We start from the raw sequence: 23333 nt of genomic DNA, 5'->3' as shown, positions 1-23333 counted from the left end.
GCAATATGATGGACCTCTTACGGTTGGCCATCTCCGAGTCTCCGTGGCTTGCTGTGTCCTGGAGCCTCCTTCGGGCACTGCTGGCCGCCAAGATGAATCTGACAGTCAAGGCATTGAGCAGCAGAATAAGTAGGAACGGGAGAATAGGCGTCAAGGTGTTATTCAGCCAGTCATAGGGCGTCCATGCAGGTCAGTTGTAATACGTGTCTCTGAAGTCACAGAACCAGGACTCCCCATCCACAATGCACAAGGGCTGGGCGAAGAAGTCAGAAGGCAGGCTTCTTGATGCAGCTCAAAGCACAAACCACTCCGATGATCAGTGATGCAGCTTTCTTGGCGCAGTAACTTGCCTTCAGACTCTGGTAGCAGGTGACCACGGGCAACCGTGAATGTCACAGTTACCCAGACTGAGCCATCTCGGCTGGTATAGATCATCACGGTGCTGACTGCGCAGGCAGTGGTCGTGGACAGGGCACTGTGTCGGAAGTAAATGTCGCCAATTCGATTCAGGATGCACCAAGTGATGATCACAAGAAAATCGCTCACTACTATCCCCACCAAGTAAAAAGTGGTGCACCCAGAGAATCCGCATGGTCCTCGTAATAGTATGGCGATCACCAGCAGGTTGGCTGGGGGAAACTGCAAACCAATTTTGAACTGACTTGAGTAATGACTAGATATACTTTTAATCTGTAAAATAATGACGTATCTGCAATAATTTTCTTCAGAATTATCATAGTATCTGTGCATAGAAGCATCGAACACAATGATAGTGCATTATTCCAGACAATAGCCAAAACAACAGCTTGACGTTTCCAGCATCGTAATAGAATTTAATTTTTTGCAGTTAATCTGATTATTATTATTCATGCAATGCCACACATTGCAATTCACAAATCAATAATCCAATAACCAATTGTTCTATAGTTGCTCAATATAACAGTTTGGATATAATGTTGCTGTGCACTGCAAACGCGTGCAGGTTAGTATAACTCAATAGTTTACATATACATAGTGATCTAGGCTGTTCCCTTCAACGGTGACTATCAGAAAAAAAGGACGATCCTGAAATTTAATAGAAAATACTTTGTTGCACTTAAAAACAAATACTTAGAATCTGTTACTTACCAGGGACACCAGTAGTAGCAAGAGCTGAATAATACAGGGCATAGAACGAGACATTCGCTGGGCCATGCATTGCTTGTTATAAACTAATGGAAATCTCAGAACCCTTCGCTTGAGCTCCGTGACATAAACAAAACGTTCTCCAGTTTAAACTATTTCAGAGTCGAGAGAGTGTCAAATACGTTTCGAACACTTACCTTCGTTTCAGGTCCGGTGAACGAAAGTAATATCTCACCATTTAATGCCTGCTATGTAACATTGGAATATTGCACAATTGCATACGCGTAAAACGAGAACAGCAACTTGCAAATTCTGAGGCCCCCTTCCACGTGTTTTGATTACTCCATCAAATAGAGTTCCTATTTCAAAATGTGAGCTTAGGTTTTATGCCTAATTTGAAGGACATCTCAGTCCTTCTGTGCATTTGTCCCAATTGTTTCGTATCTTTAGTTATGACATGAGTGAAAGATTTTCCTTCTCCGGTTTTGCTATCTCAACTTTCGTCTTTAAATAAAGCTCAAAAGTTTGATATGACTGTTTCCCAATAATGGATGATATCCGAGGAGGAGACCAATGCATGAAAATCCTTGGATAGTGAGAACAGAAAACTTATACTGAAGGTTGATAAATCCCTGGACCAAATGGGGTCCATTCGAGAGTTGGACAATAACTTGGGCTACTGTCATGTCTGACTTTCTCCTCCCCAGTTCAACACCGCACCATCACATCATCTGTCAATGTGATCAGCCCAGAATAAAAACCGCTCTCCCGTCACTGAGTTAATGCCAAGTAGCTGTTTGTCCAATTCGAAATTGCAAGAATGATGTGGTTGCCATGAACATATTCATATCAAGCACCGGCCATCCTTCAACCCATAAATGTTGACCGACGTTGGCACCTTACCAGAGATGTCTTAGCCTTTACAATCTCATCCTTCAAATTTTCAGATGCTTCAGAGTCTAGCCGCATCCTTTGCCGCAGCATCATACAACTGTCTGAAATCTCATGTTAACTTTGATACTATGTCCTGTGCCTTCCTCAATTGAATACAACGAACTGTGTTGGTTATAGATTAAATGACTGAAACCCAAATTTTTGGAATTGTCACCAAAGCAGTTCGGCTTCTGCTCTCTTATTTCAGACGTTCCTTCGATCAAACCGTTTGTCAATATCTCATATTCCTCGAAAGTAAATTGTTCTGGTGTTTGCTCTAGGCAGCGTGACAACTTGAGTCGAGGTGAAACCGCACGTTCTAATAATTGAGAAACAATATCTTTTTGGCAAATTATTTAAAAGATAATGATCCGAAATATGCGAGAATTCACAGCAGAAAAGCAAGCTAATAAATGCTCAAAAATGGTGCATCACTGCTGACATCTTTTAGACTAAACTTCATTTAAGTCCGAAGACCACATTAGCAATGCTGTTGTCCTTTGGGAATTCTATACTTTATTACACCCTTCCACAGCACATATTGTAGATTCGTTTAATCACTGAATGTAGGTTGATGTCACAAATTATCTCCTAAAGTACAGCCACAAAATAATTCATATTTAGATGCTGCAATGAAAGCCGTGCATAAAGGCATTTTACCACACTATGATAGACAACTCATCCTGCAATGAACCAAATTGCATTTTACTGAATAGGGCTGAAACTCAATCTGTGACAATATTACAGGTTAATGTTCGTGCATTGTCATTCACCACAGTTCTCAGTTCAGCGTCGCATAGATCATTTTTCTATCAGTTCACTGCATGCAAAATTGAAGAACACGGTGCCCCTCATCATAATGAAATCGGGAGCAATGCACGATGATTTAGCACAAATATTATTTCATGATGTATTATTCAGACTGGAAACCTGTTGAAGTGCCTGAAAATAAAAGAGTTGCATGTTGGCAAAGTGCTACCGAATCCTGGAAGGGAAACAAGTAAACTTCTGGAAATACACGATGAGGTAATGGTTTCTCTCGAAAATCAGTGACTGACGGGGGGGGGGGGGGGGGGGGGGGGGGAGGGGGGGACCGATAGCAGCGAGAATTGAATAGGAAATGACAAAGAATGGGGAAATGACTGGTTCGTGCATCTTCCTTCAGAAACTGCAGGAGTGGTTGTCGCCATAGAGGTTTGCTCTGTGACACATTGAAATGGCCCCTCATTTATTCAGTGTGATAGTCGCAACAGGGACAATTAATGTAGAGTATGCGCCCTACTTACATTTCGCTGAACAAAGAGCTTACCTAATTGCTTCGTGTCTTCCAACACGCTGAATGATTATATTTCCCTTTGGGGACAGGCTCACTGTAATTTCATTGGTTTGTGCAACTTCACAAAATATGACGTTGAGTCTTTAGGTCTGAAGCCGAGAGAGGAGGGAAAGGTCTGTCAATTAATCCAAATAAAAGACTTGAGATGATGTGAAAAAATAAAATTCAGAGGATTCAGGGCACTGCAGAGAACTACAAAACTGCCATCAAAATTGGCTGACTTTATAATGATAAAATGCTCAGCAAGAACATGATCGCTACCTGCTACTTTTCAATATAAGTGACATAGTTACTGAGACACGGCTGAAACGGCACGGTGCCTCAGTGGTTGGCACTGCTGCCACACAGCATCCGGCACCAGGGTTTGATTTCTGCCAAGGGCAACTATCTGTTTGGAGTTTGCACAACAGGGGGAGCCCTGTTAGCGTTGGTTTCCTCCCACAATCCAAAGACGTGCAGGTTAGGTTAATTGGCCATGCTAAACTGCCCATAGTGTTAGGCGCATCAGGCGGGGTAAATAGAGTGTAGTGGAATGGGTCTGGGCGTGTTACTCTTTGCAGTCACAGTGTGGACTTGTTCGGCCGAAGGGCCTGTTTCCATACTGTAGGGAATCTAATCCAATATGTTATCACTGGTCGTGCATCAACGTAAACGTTAGAAGAGCAGTCCAACCTCGAGTCAGCTGTGCTATTTGGTATGATGGCGGCTGACCTTCCTTATAAGGCTCGAGAAATCCGATGACATCCAGTAAAAAGGCACTAACTTAATGAGAACTGCATCCACAAACGTTCATTCGTGTGTAATAGACACTCAGTGACAGGGCTATATTCTGCGGCTGCAAATGTGCTTGAACAGGTTGGATCACTCTTCTCCAGAAAACATGGAAACAGATGGTGACTGAACAGGGATGCTTTAAATGATGCCCTTGTTAAATGAAATGAATTCGGAAAACCATTTTTATTCATGACTCAGTGACAAAGTTCACTAGAAGAACAAATTGAGATGTTAAGGCAAATGCATTCTTGTAAAGGCACCTTTGAACAGAATACAAACGCTCATGCAAGCAGTCGATGGAACAGGGAAGTAAAAAAAAACTGGTAATATATCATTCGTTGTAAAGTGGAAAGAGGTTCATGTGAAGCATACATATTTGCAGGGTCATATTAGGTAAATGTCCTGCGCCTGCTCTGCAGATTGGTTATAATATAAAGTTCAGAGAAAGCTAGGCCCGGACAAGACGGGAGAGAATCAAACAATTGACTGGAGGGAATTGGGATGGTCATGTACGCTGAAGAGGAATTTCCCACTGAGGAACAGTAAAACCGCATCTGAACCTACACAAACTGAAACCAACCGACAACTCAGAGACTTTGGAACAAACTCCCACGAGGGCACAAACCACAAAGAGAACAAAGTATTTGTAGAAATAAAAAAGAAATTGACTGTGAACATTCAAAATAGTTTGAAATCGATAATATCGAGCCTCCTTATGGCCAACAATAGACAAAAAAGGACCGATAGAACATTACCTAAATTGTTGATATGTCAAAATTTCTGATCGCTCACAGTCAGTGCTCAATTTAAATGAATTTATACTTTTGGTTAAATGTTCCTGTGAGCAGTTCCTGATAGAACTGAAGTGGGCCTCTCTCAGAAACATGCTTTTTGGAAATGAAACGTGCCACTGATGTCTGAATGTATATTTAGAATTATGTTTCTTCAGAAAAGATTATAAGATGAAAACTAAAACCACGCATTCACACAACACAGAGGAATGCTACTCGATATGCATGCAATCCCCCCCCATGAAGCTGGGACCCTTAAGTTAGTCCTCAAGCTTTTGATTTTTCTCAATAATCCAACGTGCATTTCTCGTTCAAATAATAATTCAATTAGAAGACATGAGTTAATGACGAATCTGCTCATGTTATTCACCTCTTGTGCAAAATGTCACATGCCATCTCCTTAATTGATTGATTTTCTATTAACAGTTTGCAAAGAAGAAACAAGTTATGTTCGACCTGCTTTACATAAAGCTAGAATTCTTCCCGTGAATATGATGTTTCCTTCAAAAACAGCACATTGCCAAACAAGAAGCACTATTTAAGCTGGCAGATTCTGGATAAAAACAATCCCGCTCAAACCCACCCAAATCCCGAGCTCAGAGTCCAGCTCCTCACGCCTCTGCCAACATGATTTTGTACTGCTGTCTCTACGCTCTGTGACGCTGATTGTCTGTAACCTGACCATGTTCAGTATCTTGTGCAGGTTTCTCCGTGCTGTGGTACTGTGTCTATCACAGTATAATCTACCACGAGCAGCCTTTTTTTTGAAAGCTTTCTCTGTGCTGTGTATCATTATGTCTGCAATCACCCCATGTTCATGTATTTTGAGCTGTCTCCGTGATCTGTGACACTGTCCGTAATTCCCAGCATGTTCAGGTTTTTGTGCAGTTCTCTCCGCACTGTGTATCAGTGTGTGTGCTGAGCGCCACTTAGTGCACAGTAGTACACAGCGGAGTCACTTGGTTGTATTTGCGAGATCATTAACCAAGCGATTTTCGCCGCAGCATCAATGAGAGCAGAAATTCGCCCGCCTGCAGCATTTTCTTTATCCTGCTCTCCTGAGGTGTATTTTTGAAGCATGTATTTCGGAGCTTGTCCTGGGGACTGACAGTACCAGTAAACTGTGTACTGACAGAACCCTGTGTATTCACAGCTTAAAGCAATGGTGTCACCCACAGCAGAGGTTTGTTGGTTTGGACTCTGGGACACGAGGGAAAAGAAACCTGCGGGATGACATTGAACACTTATTCAGCCTCTGTTGAAAAGATAAATTGCGAAGCACAGGAATTATTCTGTTCGCTTTGTTGACATTATATTTGAATCTGTTCTGTTCTATCGGAATATGAAGAAATGAGGCGTTAAGGTGATATTTTCTTTTACATACCTTCTTCTTGTGACGTGCAATACATTGCCAAAACGGGCGCTGGAAAGTGATTTAACAATAAAGTTCAAATGGGGAATCGACAGCAGCTGAATCAGGCGGGCAATGAAGGGCTATGCGGAGAATGCAAGTACAGTAGGAACAATTACAAAAGATTCTGAAGAAGGCAGCATTCACATACTCGGTGGACAGACAAACTCTAGTGATTATCTTGGAAGCTGGAGGGCATATGTTTAAGGTGATAGGGGAATGATTTAAAAGGGAGTGTTTTGCAGAGAGCGTGGTGCGTATATGGAATTAACTGCCAAGTGTAGTGATAAGTACTTAGAGACAAGTACAGTGAAATCAGGTAAAAATCATTTGGAAACGTATGACAGGCAGGAAATGTTGAAATAGATACAGGCCAAACACAGGCAAATGGACAACGTTGGTTTTGGAAACCTGATCAATTGCATGACACTGTGACTCTATAATAAATTTGCAAAATTAACCACGCAGAAGTAACCAAACGATGGTGCGGCACCATGCACAGCAGGATCCAAAATAGGGTTTGATCAGCACCGATTAGTTCAATCGTTGTCTGCATGTTTCCTCTGTTCATGAGAGCATACACGACTTTTGATCAAACTTTTCCCCAATCAGGTCACTTTCTTCTTCGACTTTCCTTTGCGCCTTTTTGTTTTCTTGCAATCCTGGCAACTTGCACCAATACCTCAGCTGTCTGTTGAGTTCTGTCTGTCCTGTTTCTGGGATTGTTTGACTGTTACACACTGGGAACTATCTTTTAGATCTCCCTCAATTTCAGCTACTTTGATTGAATTATTGTATTCTGGGTGGAAATCTTTTCAGTTTTACATTAAAAAATGAAGGCAAGGTCATTCAGCCAAACTGATTTATGGCTGTTCATTTATGCCAAAGTTCACTTCTGCCCGAAATCTAATTAACATTGCCCATTCAACACACTGTGTGGATGTATTCCATTCTCCTCCCTGTGATTTCAAAACGATCTATAAATGACTCAATACAATGTGCTCCAACTACTCTTGTGGCAAGTTCCACATTTTGCACATTTCTTCACCTTCATTACTTTATTTGTTCTGCTAGTGGCCTATTACTCACATTTCAGTCTCATTCATCCCAGTTTCGAGGCCATCGTATTTAAGACTTTCATGAAGTGTCTTCATGCTTCGTTTTTTCCCCAATAAAACAGAACCAGTGGAAACAGTTAACGTTTGGGTCTCCACTGCTTTCTGAGATGCAGAATGCCAATAATTCAAGGCAATTGTTCGTCTGAAAAACATTCTGCTCTTCGTCGTCCAAATTGCTGTCCCTGAATCGCAAATTGTGACCGTTGGTTAGACTTTCCTGTTTGGAGAAAATTCCATCTAATGTCTACCCCTTAAAATTCTATATGCTCAAATTAGAACACTCCTGCTTCTTTTAAACGATAAGTAATGGAGCTTAGGCTTCAGAATACCCTCACAGAAGACAATAACGCTATCCCAAGGGAATGCCTGGTGAAGCGTAGCTTTACTTGCTCGAAACCAAATCGAGTCATTCTCAATTAAGGAGAACAAATGTCTAACTATCATTTCAGGCTAGAACCCATTCCAGCCCTTCCCTCTGTATGACTCACTCAACAGCTTGATGAGGAGTTGTAATTTGATCGATGCCGCAGAAATTGTCAAATATTCCTTTCGATGAATTGTTACTTGCTGTTTCGAATGAGCATTCTTCAGTTTGAACTGGTTCCAATAAGCACCTTCATTACAACAAATCGATTTCTCAAAATACCTACATTAAATAAACCAAAATTCTTTACTAAAGTTTCACGTTTAATTCGGAGGCTGGTAAAATGGAAGTATGATTGGTCAGATGAATGAATATATGAAAGGAATTGAAAAGAAATAGCAAGTCGATCATTCCTGACACCCATTCCTCAAATAGGATAATTCATCTTGACATACAGCCAGACCTCTTATACCTGAGGTTCGCTGAGTAGTGTTTCTGATTTTCTTGTAGGTTAAATGTTTTTGTTGAACTTTTGGAATTCGGGCTTGAATCTCTGCCTGGTACAAAGTTCTTTCACACAGACCTAAGGAACAGACGGAGCTCCCTCAGTCGCAGGTAACTCGTAGAATCGATTCCAGACAGTCGGCACTCCTTCATTTAAGCACCTGTTCGCCATGTTGGTGGTATCCCTCTATTGGCCCGCTGGGCCACTGATACCACAGGTACAGCGAAACCGCTGACTCAGGGCCAGGTGTCATTCTTTTTTTTCGCCTGAGGAAACAAAGACCAGACACGCATATTCTGCTGACACGCAACTCCGGCATTGGAGCAGAAGCGATTTTTTTCTAAGATATTTGTTTACTTTCTTCACGTTTAAACGAACAAAAATAAATCGATCGTTCAGCAACATAATGAATAGCAAGATGAAATGCAGAGTCACTTACCAGCTGTGACAGTCACCGCCGTTCCAGATCCATCTACATGGTCATAATAACACAGTAATACTCCTCTCGGTCTCCTCTGTACAAGAACCAGTGGTACCTCAAAACATCAAAAAATCATCAGCACGCTGCTTGAACAAACTAATTATTCACGAGATTTAGATAAATAGACCATGTCCTCTGTGTCCAAGTTTGCTTTGGCTCAAGCTAATCTCTTGTTCTTCTCTCAAATGGCACAGGAATACATGAGGTGGATTTTCACTTCATATCAGCGAAGAAGAATCGAGTAAAGAAATTAGTGCTTGCTGCAGATTGAAAAGATATCAACCTGCATTACAGCGAAGTGAACTTCAAGTTGACAATTAACTATTGGGGACGGAGAATTTGTAATTTAATTGTAAAGAGGTATATGATCTGGCTCCTTTCACTGTGTCTTGCTCCAACTTGACACAGTGCTATAGGTCTGTGTAAAACTTCCAAGGGCTTGTTGGGAGTTGGATATGACAGCTGATTTGCAATCCCGATTCCAGTTGTAAGACTTCTCACGTCAGTCTCCTTTAATTGTGATCAATCATTCCTAACTTCGATTCACCCACACAAGCCTTGAAAAAAGACATCACCATCAGAGCGCACTTGTTATCAGTGAAACACACATTTTATAAACAATAATGCAGTCTAATTGCAAATTGGTTGACTTGCAGCTGAGAAGCAGAAATGTGGGATTTTCTGGGCAGATTGGCTCAGTTGTCAATTTGTTTCTGTAACAATCTCCAGTGAGAGTTTTTGAGCGACGGGAAGCCGAGGCCCATCACTGTGTGTGTAGTACCGGTATCGAGCTTTACAGTAATAGGTGGCGGTGTCTTCAACTCTGACACCCCGAATTTCCAACGAAAATAAATTTTGTGCTTTATCTGTGGACATAACGAATCTCCCACCACTGGAGATCCACTCCCATTCCGTTGCTGTCCGCGTTTGTCTAAAGAAATGTCCACTCTCAAAATAATGAACAGAACGACTTTTAAAAACACAGTTGATGGTGAGAGACTGACACTCCTTCTTATTAACCGCTACTGGGCTCTGTGTCACTGACTGACTGAAATAACCTGGAAATTAAACAGAGAGAAATGAGCGGACATCAGAACTGACCGATACAACGCAGTGAAAACTGCAGACCATCCCTGTAATGTGGACGAAATCGGCAGCAGTGCATTTTAAATTTCATGCAATGTTTGTTTCTGTGATCGATACTCACAGGGTAAACCAACACACAGAATCAAACCATGGAGGGTGCCCATCATTCCCGTGTTTGGAGCTGATAGTTTGATGATGGGAAGACAAATTATTCTGGGATTTTCTTTCGTGACCTGTACTGAAGCATTTCAGATGAATTGGGTTGTTTTTCCAGTGTCCACGAGGTGATTAATGAGCCCCGTGGAATCAAGGTCTCTGGGCGTGCACTGTTTGAATAAGCAGGTTTTGAGGAGGGAACGTCCAGTTTTATGTCACTTCACAAGCTCTGTGAGCTAGATATGTAGCCACCTCCCACACTCACGCAATGAACAAAGGGAGGGGGTTGGGTTGAAGGTGAGGACATTTTCTGTCAGCCATCGTGCAATCCTTCTTGGCCCCGCAGTAATGAACTGGGTACCCGATCCATGTTTATTTAGTCATATGTATTGAACAAAGAATGTGGAGATATGTTGCTGCAAGGAGTCAAAAACAGCGATCCCACTCCACTGTCCCCAGCATCAATTTCTTTAACTCCCTGCCTCACCCCCATCTCATGTTAATTCAATAGTGCTGGTGATTATTTAATGTTGAGCACCTCTGTGGGACCCGAGTCAAACATCTGATCAGGAAACCTGAACCTTAAAGCACGTGGCTTCACTCAGTCATGCAACTGAGGTCAGGATGACAAAAATGATATCGTCCAGTCAGAATGCTGTGGTGGATGCACAGAACTTACATGATGAATTAACTTTCTCAGACATTTAAACAAACTGTTTCTACAACAGTCCTTGTAACAATTTAACCCGAGAAAGATTTTCCATGTTTTAATAAGATTATCGCCCATTCTTCCTTACAGTAGAGGATTCAGATGGAGTTTACTGTAGGAACAATCCGACCATTCCAACAATTAGTCTGACGAAGTATCATTGCTCTTCCTCTCTGGACAAGGGTTTAGCGTTGGTTGTGGATTCTGAATGTTTTTCATCTACGACTTTACCAATAGCTAACGATGTGTAATCTCTTGTGAATGTTCCTATTTTTGTTCTATTCCTGTACTTTGTTTATTTCCCCTTTAACCTCTGCTAAAACCTCTTCTGGGTGAAACACTGAGATTCAGACTTTTTAAAAGTTTGTTAAAGTGAATCCCTATCCATTGCACAGGTGGATTCAGCTAGCGTTCACTTTACAACATGTCAATAAACAAGAAGATTGTAAGACCTTTATAAAAAGAGCAAGTGCATGAGGAAGTCGGCAGCGCTGGTAGCATTCACAGAGACAGAGATAGTTAATGCTCCGATTCCAAAGATTCACCTTTGAAACGTGTTCTACAAATGCTGTCAGATGTGCTGAATCTCTCCAACACTTGAATATCATTAGTTTCGATCTCCAGTATCCGCATATTTTGGGCTGTGGGCCCACATGCATAAAACACCGATTCCGTACACACTTCATTGCCGATTTTTAATACCCTACTGTTGAGCTGCCTGGACCCTGAAACCTAGAATTTTCTCCCAAAATATTTGCAAACCTTTTACTTTGTTTTCCTCCTTGAAAACACTCACTACAACTGATCGCTTTGGCCAAGCATTCGGTCATGTGATTAAATATGACCTGAAATACCTGTGAAACTCCGAGACGCTTTGCTACGTGAAAGCTCTCGCCATTGAGTTGTTGTTGAGTGTGAACAGATCCCTGATTGAATGAAAGAGGCTGTACCAATATAAGTCCAAAGAGGCAGGTTGCTTCAAAAGAGCTGGAATTAAATGATTGTATTCCCTGAATCAGGCAACTGTATTCTGTCAGAGCTGTGATGACAGAGCTAAGAGACTGCAGTTTCATTTTCCTGCCCTGTTGTCAAGTTCGTGTAACAACACCTTTGTTGAGGAACGAGGTGAGGCAGTATAAACTGGGAGAGTAACACGGACTGAGGCGTCATCGAAGGCCTCCGTTCTTTGCTGTAACTCGGCTGTAGTTTTGTACGAATATCATTGCAGTTTTTTGCACCGAAAAACATGCCCGAGTTATGAATGTGTTGTGTCTCACAGGGACGATGCAGGTGTTCTGAAGATGAGCCACTGAACCTGATGCATTGACTCTGGGCTGAAGGTCTTCTTTCCGTGCTGGAAAGAACTCGTTGATGTGACTGGTCATCGATATCTCCAGTACTAGATGTTACACAAGACAGGAGAGTGTGCGCATTGAAGTGAAATGTGTGAGACCTGCAGCCCTGGTCCTTCTGATTGATGGAAGTGAACGGCTTGGGAGATTCTATCAACATTCCGGTGCTATTGTCGGAAATGAATAACCCGATTATTCTTCTCCTGCCTCTCCTATTTGTCTCTTTTTATAGAGGCCAGTGTATTACTTAACTATTCGTGATTCAATGGCAATACGATCGGTATTCTTGGTCACGTTTTCCTCGTAATGTCCCCAGAAATGATCAGGTTCTTTCATCACAATTTCAAAACTTGCCTTCGTAATTTTGAATGTCCCCACTCTGATGCTTTTGCATTTAAAATCAATTCACAGGCAATGAAGAGGGAATGACAGACGGATGGAAAATTGAGTCAACCATTCTTGCAGAGCTGGGAGAAGACGTCTAATTTTAAATTATTTGAACATTTGTCAGTTTTGGAAGATGTGAGTAAAAAGCCCCGTTCACAGTGAAGAGAAACTGTACTTGTCTTGCTTGTGTGGACAAAGCTTAATTCAAATGTCTGATCCAGCAGAACGGATAATAAAGGATGTTCTATTTCAAATTGGATTCCGAAAGCAGAGAAACGATGTAGTATATAACAAGGGATTCATTTCCCGTTCTGTGCAGAAAATACTTTGGTGGTATCAAACTCAGCCAACTCTGTTGACCTGCCAGAAGTGTGGAAGAGATTCATTCAGTCATTCCACGTTGCTGAAACATCAGCAAGTCCACACGAGGGAGAAATTGATTATATAATATTGAGTGCAATCTAAATTCCACCAATTTTCCACGTCTCTTCAGTTCTGGAGAACTGTCTTTCTCAATTAGAAACGTTTCTCTTCCACAGATACTACCAGGCACGCCGAGTTTCTGCAGCAATGTCGGTTTTTATTTCAGGTATCCAGGACGGGAATGTTTTGTGTTTTTTTGCCTCGGTGATATCAGAACAGGTGACAGATATGTTGGTCCTGGAGGAATTCGCTCAGGGGTGTATTTAAGGAGGAAAGGGATGCATTGAGGGGGAGCACTTTAAGGAGGTAATTCCAGAACTTCTGTCATGTGCAACTGAAAAGAATGGCCCCCAGTCATGAAGCAATTTACATCAAGAATACATAACAGACCTGAATGAGATGAGTGCAGATATTTTAGAAGTTTGTGTTTCTGCAGAGATCACTTCGACTGGATTTGTTATAATCATGGAGCTAAACAAAAATGCGAATCTTAAAATACGGCGGCTGCCAATCCCAGAACGCTTATAGTTTCGGGAAGACATGTGTGCATAATACGACTACGTAAAGGAAGCTAAAACAAATGGAATTATTTTCAGGATCACTGATATTGAAGACATTTATTGACATTGTAAGTGACCTTCTAAATTCTTGTTATATATCTTTTGAGTTTCTCCTCCACCACCCTGAAAGGCAGTGAATTGAACTTTTGCAAGTCATTTGGTTGATGTATTGTTCCTCATGTCCCCCGAAAACTCCATCAAACTACCATTAAAACATACCACCAGGTCATCGATGTCCACAATAAAAATAAATCAAATCACAGCAGATAAGTAGAAAGCTCTTTCCTGGTGACACCCCTCCAGCCACAACATTAGGAACCGTTGAGTGGAAACTGCGTGGTCGGTCTGACACCTTGGATGTCTCTGTAACCACCTTCTCAATGACCAATATAAAATAGACCTTCTTCAAAGTATTTAGATTAGATTAGATTAGATTCCCTACAGTACAGAAACAGGCTCTTCAGCCCAACAAGTCCACATCGGCCCTCCGAATAGTAACCGACCCAGACACATTCCCCTACATTTACCCCGAACGCACCTAACACTATGGGCAATTTCGCATGGCCAATTCACCCGACCTGCACATCTTAGGATTGCAAAATGTTTGATTCTTTGTATACGCCAAGGCAAACAACAATATGTTATAAGATATGAATGAGATCTCATTGGTGAATTTGTTGCTGTATGACCAAATTGAACGACAATGAATCCTTTCACACATTCAGGTCATAAGAACGGCGTTGTTATCGTGTGAAGACGCTGAAGCATCAGTAGTTTAGATGAATTAGTGAAACCCTTCCCCCGCCCAAGACAGAAATGTGGTCTATTCACAAGGCGAATCACTGGTGTGCCAAAAGTTTGGATGAAGTGGTAAATATTTTCCCACACTCATGGCGGGAGAATGGTGTCGCGTGGTGTGAACTCCCTTATGATACCGAGTTGAGATGATTAGTTGAATCTAGTGCTGTCGTGAGATAAGAAGAACTGCATCTCGTCATTATGAACACGTTGATGAAGATTCAGTTCACTCGAACTTTTATCGAAATTCTCGCATTTTGGATATTTAAAAGGTCTCTTTTCTCCTCAGTGTGAAACCGCTGATGTGTCAGTATATGTGAACACCCAGTGAATCCCTTTCCATACTTCAAACAAATGAAGGACCTCTACTCAGTATGACTGCTTCAATACATTTCCAACTCGGACGGGAATTTGAAACCTTTTTCACAGTCTCTGGCGCGGTTAAAACTGAATCTGTCCAGTTTGGATGATCTTTTAAAGTCTTCTCCACACTCAATGCATTTTCGTTTAATTGCAAATTTATTGGTTACATGCCTATTGAAGAGCCTTTGCTGCACAGCCAAGTTAGCTTTGCCATCTTTCGAAACTTTCGTTCTGCTTCTGAAATTTATTTATTCCTTTATCCCAGAACAGTCCAAACTTACCCTGGTTATCATTGAACTATCAACTTCATGTTTGTCAACAAGTGTCTTTTCCTTGGGAATCTCAATTTCTTTCTCTATTTTGTCATCAAAACAGCTTTGGCTTTGCGACCAAATGTCTCCACCATTGATGGGGACATACCTTAATCTTGTCAGAACTATTTCTGCTTGAAAGCAATACAATGTTCACCCATCATTTTGATTGCAATTTATCTGGCTCCAATCCATTCATACCCATTGAAATTGGCTCTCCACCCAGTGGCTCTCATTCTTAGTTGCAGCCTTTGCCGACAGACAGAATAAATGAACACTTGTGTTCCAACTTCAAAACAAATGATGTTCAGACATGATGAATTTCACGACTCTGTGCCGTATCTTGATGTGACAGATGAGCTCAGCTTCTCAGCTATCAAGTGCGTGCTTGAAATGTACTGCAGAAAAAATAAAACGTGATTAAAGCCTTCAATACCCGTTCAGAATAGAAATGCAGAAGTGACAAATAAATCTCTTGTTTACATGTGTAATATTGCAAATGCTGGAGATCTGAAATGAAGGAGTAACGTAGCTGGCACAGCAGCATGTGTAGAGAGTAAATTAGGATTAACATTTCAAGTTCAGCCACTCTTCTGCATTGTTGGACTCGCTGCTTTTCCCTCCAATGATTCTACCTGACTTGAGTTTCTTTGCACTTCCAGTCTTCCTTCACTATTCCTCTTGCTTTAAATTCCCCTTGGGTAAATCCCCTGCAAAAAGATTTTATAAACTCCATCCCTGTCCATTTTGCATATATAATCATGGCTTTCCTCTCTGAACTCAGGATTGGCGTGCACGCACGCTGTTGCCTATTGCGTCCCACCAAAAAAGATGTCAACCATGAGTCGGGGTTTGTCGCTGAGACACGTGGCAGAATAGCTTCAGGTTAGTTCACTGTCAGTGTAGGACCATGAGTGTCTTTTTCGAGGTTTGAGGTGTGCACTCGGTGTTTATGAAAGCTCCACGCTCGCGCAAACCACCTCCAATGATCCTCCCACATTCTGCTTTCTTTCATATTTGACAGAGACCAAGTAACCTTATTGCACATGCGCCCTTCACAATACTTACGGCTCATGATCAAGTCGGTATTGCATTACTCATGATCCTATTGCTACGGTCTGGACATAGAAAGGGGTTATTGCGAGATAAAAGCTTATGTTTTTAAATTTGATTCCGCGTAGTTTCAGGGCATATGCAGAGTTTGTGTTTATTAACACATTTTCCTTACCCAACAAAATCTCGGTTTACAGTCTGGCCTCTGATACGTTTTGTGAAATAATAAAAGCGCAATAAAAAAAGGTGTGTGGATGGTGCATGGAAGTAATTAGCTGGCAGAGAAAGTTTTGGAGGCGGGTACAATTATGACATTTAAAAGTTATTTGGATGGGTACATGAATAGGAAGGGTTTAGAGAGATACCGATCAAATGCTGGCAAATGGAGCACAATCAATGTATGTCATCTGTTTAGCGTGAAAAAGCTTGCCAAAAGGTCCGTTACTGTGCTGTGTAACTCTATGTATGATTTTAAGAAGTTGATTTCAAATTTGATGTCCATTTTAAGACAATTTTCAAGTCAAGTATGTCTTAATTTATATCAGTCGACGTTCAACGTGTTGTGGTGGCTGTAATAGAGAAAATTGAAAGTCAGGTTGGCTGCTGCTTTTCAAAACCCTGGTTAGATCATATAGGGAGCACTGGGTATTGTTCTGGCATGGCACATTAGATAGGATCTGTATTTACATCGAAAGTTTCAGAGTAAGTTGAAAATTGATTTCGGCCACCTCACTGTTAACTTCATGTCCACATTTGCTTATCTGAAGCAATTATTATTACATACTTATGCTGTGATTATACTAAATATCTCATGAATGGGCGCTTCTTATCCTGTCGCTTGGATATCATTGTCATTGAAGACACTTGCCTTTTGCTTTTGCAATGCAATCATTAATTGGCCAAGACTTTCTTTCCTCTGTTCTGTGAATACCTTTGCTTCTTCTATTCCTTTCTGCTCTCTCGTCCATTTCAAGTTTATTTGGAATAATGAAAAAGACAGAATAAAATGCAGAGTGACCGTGGAATTTTGTGGCAATGGTACAGACTGGCTGAGCAAACCACTCTCTTTTCCTAGTGTCACGATTCATTCATTTCACATCAAGAGTAAAGATGTGTATTTATGTCTTGTAATGGTAGTGAAATTGTTGTGTTGATTCATTCCAAATTTCATTTAGAATTGCAAAGTTTCACAATCCTTTGTGCGAATCAATGTTTCTCACTTCATTCCTAAATTACTGACACATTTTCTGGTGAATGTGAGCTCAGTTATCAACACTCCTGCCCCCAGGGAATGCCTTTCATGAACTCTACTCTCAAACTGTCTCCGAATTTTGACGTTTTCAATGTTGTACACGGGAAATTCGAGAGATGGATTGTCAGAGAGACCAAGACAGTGAGTACATGCGTCCATGTATTTGTGTTTTTGCTTCTCTATCTGTATGTTCTGTATCTCTGCTCCTGACTATCTATTTGCGTTTGTAAGTACGTGTGTTTGTATTTAGTGTGTATTCATATGTGTTTCTACGTTTGTGTATGTCTCTATATCTGTATCTGTGTGCAATGGACTGTTTGTTGTTTCGGAGGTTTGTTCAAAGAAAAGAGTCAATATCTCTTTCTCTTTTCTGTCTCTCTTGCTGATAAAGTGATGAAATGTTACTGCTCGCCTTGAGGTTTGTCTCGATACGTGCGTGTGTATGTGTGTGTGTGTGTGTGTGTGTGTGTGTGCGCGCGCACACGCGTGTGAAAGAGAGATCATCTATGCCTGCAGTGGGAAAGTCTTTGTCCTGGAGGGACGTTTGAATGAATGATTTCCAACCTGATAACTAAGAGGCTCAGAATGTCTCTCTCTCAATCTCCACATCTGTCAGTCCGTCTTCTGTTTAAACTGATGCAGTGACACCCTCCAGTGGCTTCCCCATGCCACTGTTTTGTGTTTGACATGATTCTGGTTCTTCCAGTGTTTCATTATTAGAATCATGTGACATTTCGATGTTGCTCGAATGAGTGCTGCAGTTACTTGCCTCACAGTAAGAGTTTACTGTAACAAAACTGGTTCTTGGATTTTCTACAGCGTCCCATTGGTTTAACGGCGAAAGCATTCGAGACATTTCAAAAGGCCTGAAATACGTTCTTTATTTTTCATTCCCTAAACTGGCAGCATCAATTCATTTCAAGAATATATTTATAAATACTAAAGTTTTGATTGAAGATGTAAGATCGAATTGTGAACCATTTCAATTCTGCGTCTCTGAGAAGAACAATATGTTGCAGAGTGTGTGAGTTCTGTTTTCAATGGTTTCACCTGGAACGAGCGGTTCACGTGATCAAACTCAGAGGAAAAGCAATATCCCAGAAATCTCCAGAATTTGTCACTGGTAAAGGCAATATTTTCCCTTCCTTAATTTCCCCTTGAATTTTGTGCATTACAAAATATATTCGGAGGTCGGTTAAGCATCAGCCACTTTGTCAGGTCTGGAGACAAATGTGCACCAGGGAACACTGGCAATATCCTTCCTCGAAATGATATCAAAGGTTGTTTTTTTAAAACATACCAATTGATTACAGTTTCACCTCCGCCATTATCGTGAGAAAGTATTGAAGGAGAATGGCAAGAAAGTGCAAAACAATGAGCATATGACGCTGCATGTAAATAACAGTTTAAATCATAATTCAGTGAAACGTGAAGGCATTATGATTGCCCATCCTTCGACATCAATGGTTATGCAATCCAATCATCTCGAGAACAGGCCCTGAAAATTCATCATCTGTTATTGCCCTTCCAGAAATTGTTCATTTTAAGGCATTGCAAATTTCATACCGATCCACCAGAGGGTGCTATACTCACACTTACTGTTATCATCTACGTCTTTGTCGAATTATGGGTTCTTTGAGTCACCGTCACCACTTATCGTCCCACTTACTTTTGTGTCATCTGTAAGCTTGTCAGTTGTACGTTCACTTTAGTCAGGATTTAGGTGGTGTGTTAATTTGTATCTCTGGTCTTTCACCATTCCCATTCACATGAAGAAGTTTGTACCGCAACATTTTCTAAAATGGATCAGTTGTCCTTGTATGGTGCTCGTGGTAATGGTGATATTTACATCTAATAATGCCTGACAATATGACGGCGAGCAAGCGTTTGGACACACTGCATCTGACATAGAAACATAAGTTTCATTTGCGATGACTAAAGGTAAAGTTAAACGCAATCAGCTTTTGACAATATATAAGCTCTACAGTATGAAAGCAGGTCATGCAGCTTATGGAAACCAACCCCACCCACGGAAAAGCATGCACCCTATCCTGTCCTATTCCATTAACCAAGCATTTCCCACGGTTCATCCACATAGCTTGCACATCATTGAACTGTGTGCAAATACCCGGAGCACAGCAAGAATGTGTACTCTCCAAAAATTGTTCACCCGAAATTGGAATAGAAGATGTGACCCAGGTGCAGTGTGACAGGCCTTGCTAACCACTGAATTACCATTGCAGCCAATGGAGTTTGCCACCAAAATGCCAAGAAAACAACATTTGATTCTGCCATTACATACGCTGAAGTTTTCTCAATTATTTATTTATCTAGTCATTTTATTCCAAATCTCTCTGACCCACTGGCCTTCCATATCAGTTGCAGGGAACTATCATCGTTAGAGAGCAACTGGGGAACACCAGTTCCGATTGTCAAACAACATGAACTACTTTACTTTTCTAGCGTTGCCTGCAGAAATAATGACCGTTTTGGGACAACATTTGGTTTAAACTCTTGTCCATCGCCGTGTTGTCAGGTGATTAAATTGACTTTGTTGTTCAAACAAATAACAAAGAACTGCATTTACTAGATACCTGAAAGAAAAGTGAAATTACCTGGAGAAACTCAGCCAGCCTGGTAGTACCCGTGAAGAAAAAAAAAAACAAAATCAACATTTCAGTGCCATATCAATAACCGTTTTTCAGAATCTTGTTCATAGTCATGGCATGAATTGAGGATCCCACGAGCTTAAAAGTGGTCCAATTGAAGAATGAAACAGCTCCAAGTTCCCTGGCTGTCACCTGATGTCTTTGCCAGTAATGAACCAATGAGCAGAGATCCGGAAATTACTCAATTGTTCCCAACTCTTCACGAAAACAATTTTAATTTCGTCCAGTTCTGCTCATGTTCAACGTGATATCTCAGCAAACATGCCGTCTCGAACTCTCTGCTCATTACTCACGGCTGCAGCTCTTCTAACCGGCAGGTCCACAGCTTGTGGGACATTATGCGTCAGCTGTTTGCCGGGGTACACATTGATTCGCGGTGTCCTGGCATCACAGAGGCAGGAACACATTTTCCACAGATGAAAATAATCTGGGTCTAAACGTGTCCCAACTCAGCAAAGATTGGAAGAAATTAGCGACTGTACTTGCAAAATGACAGTGGAAGAGTTAGGCTGGGAATCCACACAGGACTGAAGCGACCTGAAATGACTGGACCAAGGCCGGACTTTTAAACTAACCGACTGTTTCCAGGTCTCCCCTTGGAAGGGAAATGGGAATCATCTCGTTAAACACGTGGCCTGTGTTTCTTTTTTTAAAAAACCTTTTTATTTCATATGTCAAAATCTTGTTGGTCCCAGTGGCTGAGTTGTACGAGTTGGATTCTTTTCCAGCTTCCCTGCCTCTTCTTTCTCTGTTTACTGATCAAGGTGAACGGGCTGCATCTGGGCAATAAGAATCATGAATTAACTTTTAAAATTTACTCTCACATCTGGTTCTTACAGGGCGCTGTTATGCAGATTCTGTCTCACAAAGACCCGCCGCAATCGCAGTGAATGAGGGGGATGATGTCCTGTTATTCTGTAATTACACTGCTACAACAAACAGTGATCCTTACCTGTTCTGGTACCGGCAGCATTCCAGCGGCTCCATGGAATATCTCCTAAAGAGAAACCAATATATCAGCACCACAGGAGACCGGCTTTCCTCGAAGTTGGATCATGTGAACCGCACTATCCAGCTGAAGATGTTGAAAACAGAACTTCCAGACTCTGCAGTGTATTACTGCGCACTGAACCCCACAGAGACTCGAACTGGGCTGACCCCGGACAAAAACTGTCAGAGAGCAATTGAACATGATAGCACGTCAAGGAAACATTGAGATCAGGGGCGGCTCTGAAGTGGTACCCGCATTCAGACTGATATCGCATACAAGTTCGAACAGAAAACTTTAATGATTAATAATCTACTATTAATATCAACTAATACCTTTAGTTCAATATATTGGATATAAATAATTTGTTTTGTGTGTTTTGAGATGGCCCAATCTATTTCACTGTTCCAGTGATGTTGTAGTGCAGAAAATGCAGGAAAAAGTTTCGGTTTAACAGAATTCTCTAGCGACATAGGGAATAGCAGAACTCGTTTGAGATACAATAACCTGTCACGTATTTCTAATAATCAAACACTCGTGCAACGAGAACAACGTCAACCACATTGCGGGATTTTCAGTATTGCCCTGTTATGTCTATATTTGCAACTGCAGAATGGTGAACGATAGGTTCAGTGATCCAGTATCACGCAGACTTGGTTCACATATGAATAGGAAAGGGGTTTCTAATTTATATCTTAACAATAATAACCAATCAAAAACATATTGTGATGACTGACTCGTGACTGTGAGCCGTCCAGTCACGTGAAGCTTCTGCGGTCAGTCTGGATGGAACTGAGCATTTTTCATCCTTCATGTAAGGTTTCCTTCTTTGCCAGCGGGTCACTTCGAGAAATTTATGTTCTATAAAGACCGATGGGCTCCTTCTCATCCTCTGGCGACAATTGAGAATTACATGAACCCATTTTGAAACGGAGTCATGAAAGAGACATTCCTGATTCTGGAATAAGGACGCTCGTGGGACTTGGCACCATTCTGGAGTTAATACATTCTGCGCAGTCAGAGTAACTCTTCCGTTATAGAAGAGGTGAAACCTGTTCATGAAAAACATGAGCAGTCATGCAAGTTCATGGTAACCAGTTGCATGGATAGTTTATGGGAGCGCTCAGTCTTTGTCTCAGTACGCCAGTGTGCAGTGATGGAAAACAGTGTCTGACAACTCAGTAACACCAACAGCAATAATGTCATAACTTATTGTTGATTGAGTCAAGACATTGAAGCGACAGTTAGAATCAGTAATAGAAGAATGCAGCACAGAAATAGGCCCACGGGTCCTTCATGTCTGTACGATAGAATGATGAAAATGTTTCTTGTAACTGAACCTTGGCTGAAATGCACTACAGGCATAATGTCCACTTTGTGCATTAAACTTTCTTCGTAGAAGTTATTTGGAATGCTGAACAGTTATGACGATAATCAGAAAACAATTACACAGAAAATGCATGTCCATACAGTGAATGATTCCTGTAGTAAAAGCAGAATATATTATCAAAAGGTTTACAAGGATGTGCGAGGGTTGGAGAGTTTGAGCTGTTGTGAGAGGCTGAATAAGCAGGAGCTGTTTCGATTGGAACTTTGGAGGCTTAGGTGTGACCTTAAAGAGGTGTATAAAATCATTAAGGTCACGGACAGGGCCATGGAATAAGATTCGAAAGTGGGGTGCTGGAAAAGCGTAGCAGGTCAGGCATCATCCGAGGAGCAGGAGCATTGGCGTTTCGGGCACAAGCCCTTAATCAAGAATTAGATTGTCTCATTCCTGATAAAGGGCGAGTACCAATAATGTCGATTCTCCCACTCCTAAGACGCTGCATGACTTCTGTGCTTTTCCAGCACCCCACTCTTGAGTCTGATCTCCAGCATCTGCTGATCTCACTTTCTCCTCATTGGATAAGATCACTTCCCCCGGGTGAGGGAGTCCAAAGGTGAAGGTTATAGATTTAAGGCGAGAGGGAAAAGAATTAAAAGGGACCAAAGCGGCAACTTTTTCATGCAAAGGGCTGCATGTTTATGGAGTGAGCTCTGCGAGGAGGTGGTGGAGGCTGAAACACTTGCAAAATTTAAAAGAAACCTTGATTAATCTGAAGTGTTTAGAGGGATATGGGCAATATGCTTTTAAATGGAAATCAATTTGTTTGGGATATCTGGTCGTCGTGGACGAATTGGCTCTCTTTCATTTCTTTATATCCCTGAGACTCTCTGAAAATAATTTGCCCAATTTCTCTGAACGTGGTGAAAAAATTATAGCAGGCTGCCACCAGAGGGCAGTAGTAGCATGAAATATAAACATTTACTTGTAAAATCAGTGGCAGCGACTCTGGAGGGAACTTGAGAGTGTACTTTTCATGACAATAAACCGAGAGCAGAATTTCA

At 41.4% G+C, this 23333-nt stretch overlaps 1 protein-coding gene across 1 annotated transcript; it reads right to left on the bottom strand.

The window, feature by feature from the left end:
• Positions 1-5865: 5865 nt before the first annotated feature.
• LOC148144554 (uncharacterized) lies at positions 5866-12174 on the bottom strand. Its single transcript, XM_087975404.1, has 5 exons — positions 12067-12174; positions 11586-11733; positions 9620-9896; positions 8797-8861; positions 5866-6182 (listed from the first exon to the last, which is right to left on the bottom strand). The coding sequence occupies exons 1-5, from the start codon at positions 12172-12174 to the stop codon at positions 5866-5868; spliced, it is 915 nt and encodes a 304-aa protein (XP_087831530.1).
• Between the last annotated feature and the right edge of the window lie 11159 nt (positions 12175-23333).

The sequence above is a fragment of the Chiloscyllium plagiosum genome, unplaced genomic scaffold, assembly GCF_037043375.1.
Source record: "Chiloscyllium plagiosum isolate Xiang-an unplaced genomic scaffold, Cpla_swu_hap1 HiC_scaffold_27, whole genome shotgun sequence".
Classification (NCBI taxonomy): Eukaryota; Metazoa; Chordata; class Chondrichthyes; order Orectolobiformes; family Hemiscylliidae; genus Chiloscyllium; species Chiloscyllium plagiosum.
Note: the sequence above shows the minus strand (reverse complement) of the source record. Positions and strands in the feature narration are given on the sequence as shown.